This window comes from Malaclemys terrapin, chromosome 3 (genome assembly GCF_027887155.1).
Source record: "Malaclemys terrapin pileata isolate rMalTer1 chromosome 3, rMalTer1.hap1, whole genome shotgun sequence".
NCBI classification, from domain to species: Eukaryota; Metazoa; Chordata; order Testudines; family Emydidae; genus Malaclemys; species Malaclemys terrapin.
Genome location: NC_071507.1, coordinates 115,565,578 through 115,576,405, shown reverse-complemented (window position 1 = coordinate 115,576,405; position 10,828 = coordinate 115,565,578). Strand labels below are relative to the sequence as shown.

The 10,828-nt window shown below is 38.6% G+C and overlaps 1 protein-coding gene across 9 annotated transcripts in view; it reads right to left on the bottom strand.

Annotated features, from left to right (window-relative positions):
• Positions 1 to 10,828, bottom strand: part of TRDN (triadin) — a 284,763-nt gene that overhangs the window by 174,840 nt on the left and 99,095 nt on the right. For 8 of the 9 annotated variants that reach the window (XM_054021587.1, XM_054021581.1, XM_054021584.1 and 5 more), the window contains exons 10-12: positions 8,270 to 8,329; positions 5,597 to 5,791; positions 462 to 521 (exon numbers count right to left, since the gene is read on the bottom strand). In XM_054021587.1, coding sequence (XP_053877562.1) covers positions 462 to 521; positions 5,597 to 5,791; positions 8,270 to 8,329 — 315 coding nt within the window. The remainder of the gene's footprint in view (positions 1 to 461; positions 522 to 5,596; positions 5,792 to 8,269; positions 8,330 to 10,828) is intronic. The other variant, XM_054021589.1, reaches the window with a different exon arrangement.

Here is a 10,828-nt window from a genome sequence, read left to right as displayed (position 1 = left end):
GTGTGTGTGTGTGTGGAGATAAAGCAAAAAAAAAAGATAGATCAGATGAGAGATTTCATACATTAAAAGCAATGAAGGTTTTCAATGCAGTTTCAGTTCTTGTTAAAATTAAGTATCCTGGAGTTATTGTTTGTGGAAAAACATGTTAAGATATTACTCCATTCTCCTGCACCTTTCTTGGCACGAAGGGATTATGATATATTTTAGCATTTTCCATACTTTCCCATTGACTTCACTTTTAAATTACCCTTAATTTTAATTCATGCAATTGCAGAAAGAAAAGTTAAAAGCTCTAATAGTACAGCCATTAGTTCTCATGCTTTATTTAAAAATTCTATTTGCACACTTTTGCCATTTTGCTGCCTTTTAAAAATACAAAACAAACTTTAGTGCATAAAAAAGCAGAACTTCTCAGAAAAACAAAGACTAGTAGAACAGACTTCAACGATGTTCGAAAGTACCTGTATAAAAATCCCCTTGCGCAAACATGTCAATCACATAGCGACAGAACGCATATTGATCTAACAGAGCAGAAAGGAAAAAGAGCAATGAGGGAACCAGGTTTAAAGGCCTTTTTTTCCATGCAGCAGTGAAGATAAAGCTTAGCAGTGACAAAACACATTTTTGGCTATTTTTGTGATGTTTTCTCTTGGTATATTTTTCCAGCCTTAAAGTAATTCTCTCTCTCTCTCTCTCTCTCTCTCTCACTCACACACACACACACACACACACACACAAACTGTTCAGTTAAAGTTCAGGGTCTTATTTCAGGCCACCATGTCATAGACTTCAGAGTTAGAGCTGGAACTCTGTCTTTAACTCCTCATTCTATGTTCAGGTATTGAAGTGCAATTAGGGGTGATATTCACCTGCATAAAGTTTGCATATGAAGGTTCTAAGTGGGGAAGGTTAGGGAAGTGGAATTCACCACTAACCCAGCACCAGCTGAACATCTCCCCATGCTGCTATTCCTGCCTTTGAACTGGAACAGCAGTCATAACCCTTCAGTGCTGGTTGCATGCAGTACTGAGGCCAAATGGATTTGTATGAACCTGGAATTGTGGGTCCTTTGCTGGCCTACCACTAAGTCATTCCCAGCCCACCCACAATGTGACCTACACTGCATACATGCAGGGAGCAGTTCTGCAGAGTGCAAGACGTGAACTGGCACTCCTGCTTAGCCTTCTGACCCCACAACATAACCCCTATGCAGGACATAAGCAATAAAGAGTGACTTGCATATGCCCACTTCACTCGGGGTGAACTTCACCCAAAATGCATAAAATCACCTACTGTTCGGCAACATACAGCCAGGTGAACGAGGATCAAGTTTCAACTTTAGGGCCCAATCCTGCAAACACTACCAAGTGTTATGCTTGTGAACCGGAGTTGTGCTTATGAACCAAAGTTGTTCCATTAAAGTCAATGAGACTACTCACAGTAAAAAGGTAATGGCAGGACCACACTCTTAGTTCTGAATTTCCTCACTTCAGTGGATTTAAGACAGAACCTTTATATCAGGTCAATTTCAATTTCTGAACATGGCTTAGTGAGTCATTTAAATTTTTTAGTCACTGGTTACTTTTAAACAGAAGAATCCAAAGTTCTCTCTCACAGAGAGAAAATGTGTATGAAAGTTCAATCCACCTATAAGCTGAGGAGCTGATTTTGCCGATAGACCCAATGGCTTCCTTAGACACCATAATATTCTATGCTAAATTTTCTCAGTCAATAACATTTTATAACAGAGTATTTTGTTAATATGATTTTAGGAACTTTTCAAAGTCCAATGAGAGAGAGAGTTTACTCAACAGGAATATAAACAGGGCCCTGCAATTCAGCAACTGTGGAAGTTGCCACAGAATCATGTTCCAGATGCTAAGATTTAACTTTTTTTAAATGACAGCTAAGAAGTTCAGGATACCTGGCATTAGGCTTCTCAGGGTATATCTCAGGGTGGTGAAGCACTGAAATGGGTTACCTAGGGAGGTAGTGGAATCTCCATCCTGAGAGGTTTTTAAGGCCCGGCTTGACAAAGCCCTGTCTGGGATGATTTAGTTGATATTGGTCCTGCTTTGAGCAGGGGGTTGGACTAGATGACCTCCTGAGGTCTCTTCCAATCCTAATATTCTATGATTCTATGATCCACAAATTAAGGAGTGATTGCAGTGCAGACTGGCATACCCATGTTAGCCTTAAGCTAGCTGGTGTGGGTAATAGTGGTAGTAAGGCTGTGGTGGCATATGCTTTAGTGAGGGTTAGCTATCCTAGTATGAGTCCACCAGGGGCTCTGGGCACATACATGTTTGCTGGCCTGTGCCAGGTTCCATGCCACTGTTTCTTCACTGATACTGTCTTGTTACCTGTGCTTGCTAGATTAAATGTATCATACCCTTCATTTGTGGTGTAGATGTACTTTAAGTCTAAAAAGTGACCAAGAAATGCTGAGCACCAATTCATTTCAACTTTAGGCACCCATTGTGAAAAACCTTGGTCAAAGTTTCCAACATTTTCAGTTGTGAAGAAAATCGTTCATTTGTGGACTGAGTGCAAACCAATTGTAGGGATGTTTGCGTAGGTATGCAGTTAGCTAGAAACAATATCTCTAATGGAAAGGTAAACTGCCCCATTCATCTCAAAGATATGTTAATTTTGAAAGCTAATGATGACCATTTAAATGTCAACATTGTTTAACCATTGATCATTTTAGGACTAACATCCAATTAGCGTACTTCTCCAATAATCCCCAAAACTGCCTCCAAACCTTCCTAGCCTAGGAGACAAAACAAAACAAAAAAAGCCCATTTATCCCCTACTCACCTACCAAAGCGAGCAGCTTTGACAACTTCTGTGATGTAATTATGTGTTTTCCAAAAAAAAATAAAGATTATGCAGGCTATTGAAAATTAAAAATGTAGAACCAACATAAATTCAATTAGAAAATTACATAACAGAAATTATACAGTGCTGATTGTATTGTTCGTGTTCACACTTAATTCCCCAAAATCTCAATATTTAATTTATCTGAAGCTGCTGCAGGATTTCCCTCCACTGCCCAGGAGTACTGCAGAATCCCAGTCCCTTCCTGTAGAATTCAGGTCAAGCTTCCCATGGAGTACAAAGATCCTTGACTATAAACAGATCTTGTGAAGCCTTTAAAGTCTATTGTATCACTCTGTAAAGGACCGCAAAAAATAAACGTTTATCTGATAAATCCAAAAGTGGCTAAAAAAACGATTTTCTTTAAAAAATTCTAAATATGAATTTATAAAGATATAGTTTTGATTGAAAACACTAATAATCCATTCAGATTGGGTACAGTCTATCAGTCAACAAACACTTAGGGACTTTAAGTTATTTGGCACTAAAATAAAAATATTCTCTGAAACAAGAAAAGGACACATATAAGAAAAATGAATCCTCTCAAAGGGCCCATCCAAAGCCCACTGAAGGCAATGGACGGGCTTCCATTGACTTCAATGGGTTTGAGATCAGGGCCTAAAGGCATTAGTCCATTATTGACTAGAAGCCTGCAACATTTCATGTATATGAAATACCATTTTTTAATCTTAGGAATGCAAAAACAGATCTGAACTAGTTTCTTTCCTATTTATGTTACTGTAATTTTAAAACAGTCAAAAAAAATTAATTATTCTTGTATAGAGATATTTTATGCTAAATTTCAGCCCTTGGTATTTTTTGAGTTACTTAAGCCCTGAAAATAATGCTTTGTAATGGAAATGCAGTCCTGATATTGAATTGCCATAGCACAAATAACACTACTGCTGTATATGAAACAGTAAGATGATCATGTTTCCAGTTATGTCAATGGGAAATTTTTGTCAATGATATCAATGCAAGAAACATGCCCTCAGGATTTCAAATAAAGATGCAATTTTCCAGTTGATTCTTGATACTTCAGAGCTTAAGATTCATTTTAAGTGAAGGTTTCCTTTTGAAAGAAGAATTTACTTCAGGGTTTCCACCTTGTAACAACATCGCACTGGAGGTGAATTGATTTGGAAACATCTGATATTCACCAGTGTTCTTAGAGATGCTTCAGTCACTTTGAATCTGAACCATTTTCTCAGAGCCTGATCCTGAAACAGTGTTGAGTGCATCCTGCAATGTGCCGAGCTCCTAACACAGTGAATAGGAGCTGAGGTGACTGACGCCTTGCAGGAAGGGCACAGCACCTTGGTGGATTAGCCCACTGGTCAAAACAATCAGCGTGCAGGAAGCTGTTTTAATCTCCTAATGTTCCATTATGCCTAAAAGTTTCCAGTGTTTCATGTGAAAACTAAATTTATCTGGAATGTAAACAAATGTAAAGAACACTAACCCGACAGATAATAAGTGTCAGGAAAGGAGCCATATTTTTCCTAGGCCTCCAAATCTTCTAATAATTATTTTCAGATGTCTAAAATTTTATATTTTAAGTAAAATGGCACAACCCTTCAGAGAGTGCATGATCATGGCCCAGAAATTATAGGTGGATCTGCTTTGGGCAGATTCCTGCACCCAAGCAGTATCCCACTGACTTCGAAGGGGCTCTGCATAGGCACAAGGGTATGTCCACAGGTATCAGTTGTAGGCTCAAGCAATTTTGCCTCATGATGTACCTCTGCCTCTGGTTATATCATAATAAACCCCAGCCTGTAGCGTGGCTGGATTATAGCAGGCCAGATTCTGCCAATCTTATTCAAACTGAGTTGTACCTTATTCCATAAGTAGTCCCAGTGTAATCAACATACAGCTCAATGTGAACAGAGAGTGGCAGAATCCCACCTCATTGTTGCAGAGATGCGCCTGTACTGAATACCCACACATTATGCATGTCCTCATTTTTGGATGTAATTCATTTGCTTCCTCTTATGAGAATGACATTTCTTTCACTTTCAATTGAAATCTGGAACCTAGTCATGTGCCAGGACTGCATCAAGTCATGTGAGGCATTGCCATGTCATTGTGTTATACAAAGCATGGCAGGGTCTCACGTAGCCTGATGTAATACAAATCATACATTCCATTCTATCAACCATCATTTTTGTTATTGTTAAGCAGAAAATATGCACCGTTAAAGAAGGAAAGTATACTTCCTGATAGGTCACTGGGTAACTCATATTTAACCAAATTAATGTCACTATTAATTCAACACGTCACATTCTCTTTTTTTTTAATTCATTAAAACTTAGAACTATCTGATGATATCAGTTAAAGGGCAATTTAAAATACTTTTTTTAAAAATCCATCTGAAGTTAAAGATCTGAAAACCTTATTATTCAAATCTTCTGCTCCAAAATATTCAGTAATTGTGAACACTGGTCCTTGTTTTCTCAATGAAACATTCACATGCAAAATGAATCTTTTGCTGTGTCAGTAACAGTTGTCATGTTGGTGGCTTAGCTGAAGCATCTTTGTTTGTTTCATTTCTATTTAATGATCTGAGACCCAATGGGGATTGGCAGATACTACTATTTTTTTTTTCCATGTGTGGCGTTTGAGTTTGGTCTCTGCCAGCTTTAACTTCACTGTCTCTGTTTCTTTCCCACTACTCTTTTGGGATCTTCAGCTGTTTCGTCCTGGTTTTGTTTACCTTTCTTTTCTGATTTTGTTTCAGCCTTCACTGCTTTCTCCTCCTTCACTTTCGGTTTGGCCTTTATTAACCCAATGTCCTCTACTTTTGCTTCTGTCTGCTTGCCTTTTTCGGCTGTCTTTGATTCAGCTTTTCCATCTTTCACTTCCTTTTTAACTTTTTCTTCAACTTTGGAGCTCTTCGCTTTCTTCTCTTCTGCACGTAATAAAGAAATGTGTCAAAATCAGTCTTTCCTGAATAAATAACATCAAGCACTTTTAAATTCAAATTATCATAATGTATTATTTCTTTAGTGCTAACAATTTACACAACAACAACAACAAGATGCAGGTAGTCCCTGCCCTGAACGGCTTACAATCTAATCAAGATGGACACAGAGAACAAGATAGAATGGGAAGCCCAAAGGAACAAAGGCATATAAATCACTCTAATCAAACGAGTGGATAAAATACTCAACAATTCTATTCCTTTTATAAAGTGTAGTAATGACATACAGTGCCTTTCATTATGAGGAGGGGAAGAATGTTCTTCCAGCCATAGCATAGAGCTGGGAGTCAAGTGACTCATTCCTGGTGATGCTGTGAACTTGTTCTGTTAAAATGGGCAACTCACAACCAGTTTCTGCCTCAACTGCCCTATATGTAACATTGGAGATTATGACAGTGCCAGCTTCTGCCTCAGCTGCCCGATATGTAACATTGGAGATTATGACAGTGCTCTGCCTTGCTGGTATATTACATGGCTTTGTTCATTAAGGTTTTTTAAGTTCTTTGAGATCATCAGCTGCAAGACGCTACACAAGTGAAATGTTTTCACTGTATCTGGTAGCACTTAGAGCTGAGCAGGAAATGACTTTCCCATCTCATGAGAATTTTTGAGATATTGAAAATTTGTTACATTCTGAATTGGGACAAAAAGACAAAAATCTCAAAAAAAATTGCAAACTGAAAAGCTGAAAAAAATTTCAGCTAGGTTAATTGACACATTTCATTTTGATAATTTTAATATTCATTTTGACTGACATTTTTCAACTTTTTATTTTTTTTACTATCAATTAGTTTACATTTCAACATGAAAAGTCAATTTTTCAAACTTTTTCCCCAAATCAACCCTTTCCCACAGAAAGTTTCATTTTTGATGAATCAGCATTTTCTGATTTAAAAAATTTCCATGGAAAATTTTCTGACCAAGTAATGAATTAAGCTTCACAACACCTGCCTGGTTGGGAATTAGAAAATTATTATACTTCTTTCAAATATGTGTAAAAGGGGGAACACACAATGATTAAAGACCCTATCAATCACCCATTAAAGTCAATGGAGAGATTCCCATTATTTTCAGTGGAGCCGGATCAGGATCTCCATGACTTGCCCATGGTCAGAGTAGCCAGTCAGTGACACAGTCAGAAATATAACGTAGCAGTCCTGACTGTTTGTTCACTGTACTTTCCACTGGGCACACTGGCCCTGATTCAGCCCTGCAAAACTGGAGTAATGTCATGGTGGATCAGGTCTACTGGATCCAAGCTTTGCAATCCAAGCATATATGTAGCCAGTCATTAATAGGAAAGCATCTCTAAGAACTGCAATATGGTACAATTTCTAGTTTAGTTGGGTCAGGCTGGGTAACACCTACAATACATAAGCTGCAGTTTTCTACAACATCTCTTAATAAAATCATTGTGATTATTAATAATATCTAGCCTGATCTGGTGAAGAACAGATTTTCAAAGTCCTTTTTTATTCTTACATGGCTCCCTCTAATTAAGAGCACCTGTAGTACACTTCTGCCAGTCCATAAGTAACCTTGCCAACCTATGATACCTTGAATCTGGAGAGTGAGCCCAAGTTTGGTAATAATGAATCATCCATGATTTTGTCTGGCAATGTTGTGATGAGCAGGATTACCAGAGTCGACGGGGAGCACTTCTGGGCTCGATTTATCACGTCCAGACAAGACACGATAAATCGAACCCAGAAGTTAGATTGCCTGCCGCCGAACCAGCGTGTAAGTACATACAAGCCCCAAGTGTGCTACTTCTGAAACTCTCAAGTTTATTTAACCTTGAGGCAGAACTCTGGAAGTTGCTGCAAAACTCATGTCTCCCATAATGTGGTGGCACAGAAATTCCCGCTAAACCACTGGGCCTATTAAACTGATTTTAACAATATGGAAACTGAAATTACCTATGACACCAGAAAACTACTGTTTATACAACAGCCAATTCCTAACTCCAAACAAAGTCACAACACTATTAAAATTCATAGGTGCTGGAACCAGGGATACTGGCAGTGCTGCCACACTCCTTGGCTTGAAGTGGTTTCCATTATATACAGGGCTTACAGTTTGGTTCAATAGCTCTCAGTACCCACACTATAAAAATTCTTCCAACACCCTTGCTAAAATTCCTGGTTGATCTTGTAAGTGACACTTAATAAGTCTGCTCTCGACTTTCTCTGTGATACAGTAGCACATGGTTTTATTTTGATTATCTTAAACAATCTATTTTTGTACTATCTTAAAGAAGATTCAACAAGTATATTTTATTTAATCAAAATTGCCAGTATATAGCTTACTTTCAGATACATTCACTCTCTGCTTACTCAAAATAAAGGTTAAACTTTTCAGCATAAACTGTTGTAAAATCAAAATGTAATGAAAAGGAATAGTTACCTTTAGGAGGCGCTTTCTTTTCAACTTTTTCCTCTCTTTCAGGTTTGTCTTTTTGAATTACTAAAAATCAATAAAAATTATACTTTTCTTTACAAAAATTGCTGTGAAAACTGAAGAAAAAGAGTTGCCAAAACACAACATTACAGAATCATGACACCTTGCGAACCTGTGTCTATTTCATATATTTACAGTTTATTCATATTTTCCTCTTTTAAAAAAAGGCTCTGGGTTGTATGAATCAGTTACACACATAAATTGGTGATGTTTTAGCAGCAATCAAACAGAACTCCAAGGTGGCATGCAGATTTAAATCGCTTTTCCATGAGGTTTCATTCTGCAACACAGAAGCAGATCAATATTCTACTCTGATACTTCTCTCCTTCCTCTCCCTGATTACCATTAAGCCATATTTTACAGGAACAAAACAGCCCTGAAAGTTATCTTCACTTCATTCAAGTGGCAGCTAAATAACAGCAACATTCTCTTTTAACACATTTCACTCTGGAATGGACATTCAATATTATGATCTCTTGGGTATATGCTTCTTAGCTGATGTATTTAGATGGTGTTCTTGCCAATATAAGTTCTTGGGCCCCTTTATCTGGGGAAAAAAGCTACCCTGAAGTCTGCTTACTCAGCCTTCAGAGGATCTCCTATGAGTAGGGGGAAATTTAAATGGTTCAGAACCATCTATGCATTGCCTGGGCATCCCCATGCCCTTGTGATCCCCAGCTGCTGGAATGACCCTTAGCACTACTGGCAGCTGACATGATGTAGAACAAACCTCAGATAAGATGAGAAGTGGCCTGACACACACTGAGGGAGGGGCAGCTCAAATTAATGAGATGTGCACTAAGCACATCCACAGAAACTGTTGATACACAGAATCCTCCCCCAGGATTTAGACCTGGTCTATACTAGAAAATTAGGTTGATTTAATTGAGTTGGTCAGGGGTGTGAAAAATCCACACCTGAGTGGCGTAGCTAAACCAACCTAAGTTCCCATGTAGACAGCACTAGGTGGACGGAAGAATCCTTCCATGAACCTAGCTACCACCCCTCGGGGAGGTGAATTACCTATGCTGACGTAAGAATCCCTCCCATCAATGTAGATCATGTCTACATTGCTACAGCTGCAATGGCACAGCTGCAGCATTTTAAATGTAGACAAGCTCTTAGAGAGAAATGGAATGGAATGTCTCCCTGGCTACTAATACAGCCAAAGCACCAACAGTTAACCAAGCAGAACTCTTCACAAAATATGTTGGCCAGTCACGGGCACATTTAATAGATTAAAAAATAGATGGATAGACAGGCAGAGCATACATTAGGGATGTCTGAACCTCATGGAGTTTGGGGTGGAGAGAATTGGTTTTTTTTTGCATTCTCAAGACTAAATTGAGTTTGTGAATTTTTATTTTCTATGAAGACCACCCCTGGCTTACTTCAGGGTGATTCAATTTTAAAAAAAACATACTTTTCTAGCTAAGGAAAGTTTGTGCTACAAATTTAAGATAGAACCACCAGCTGCATCCCCTCCCTCAAAGAGATACTAGATAGTGGCTGCCTTTTATTATTATATTCATGTTTTCATTCACATTTTTCTCTGCACTCCTACTTCCTTTTTCCACAACTTTCCTTAGATGATTGTAAACCCAATAAAGTCTGATTCAAACATTCCAATCCACTGTGTCACTGCTTGATTTTGAAGCTGTTCAAACACAAAATTAATTCCTGAGAGCCTATTTTCACTCCATTAGCATATAAATGGTTCCAGATCTAATCCTAGTCTGACTAAAAATTAAGGAAGAGACAAAGATTAGAGACTAAGGTTACATCTTCATCATAGAGTCAACCTGGGTGATCAGCACCCAAGTCTAAGCACCTAGGTTAACTTAGCATGGGTGTGAGCGTCTGCACTAAAAAGCCCTACCCATGTTATCATGTCTTCACTCATTCTGCACTCACTTGTGTGTGTCTGGGGCATATCCCATGGTTCTTTGGATACACTCTAGGATTCATTTCCACTCAGTTGTGCCAACTGCAGGAGACGATGTCTGTCCTTTGGAGGGAATTTTGGGAAGGACATTGCAGGACAATCAGCACTTGACTGATTTTGCCTGAGTCATCACAGCAAAATAAGTGGGTACCAGCGTTAAATCAGAGCCCAGGCTCAGTCTAACTGATATTCCCAGCCAAGTCATATAGCCCTGGATTAATGCACGTCTAACCCAAATCAGCTGTTTTTCTGTGTGGGTGAAAAGGGGGAGGAGTTGTGGCTAAAACCCAGTTATGAGCCCAGCTTGTCTAGGCAGTGAAGATGTACCATAACCCAACCCAGTAAAGCAGAATCTGATCCCCCAAAAGGCAAAGTCTTTAAGACAAAAGTAAATATGTAGGAACCCACAGTCAGTCAAAGAATTATAAATGCTATGGTCAACAAAATGAATTGGTGGAGCAGGCTAAATTGATTCGGAAAGTCTCCTCTCCGAAGTATATTTAAAGATAGGATTTTCAGTTGAAAGAATACTAGAAACCCACCTCCTGATGCCCTGTTGC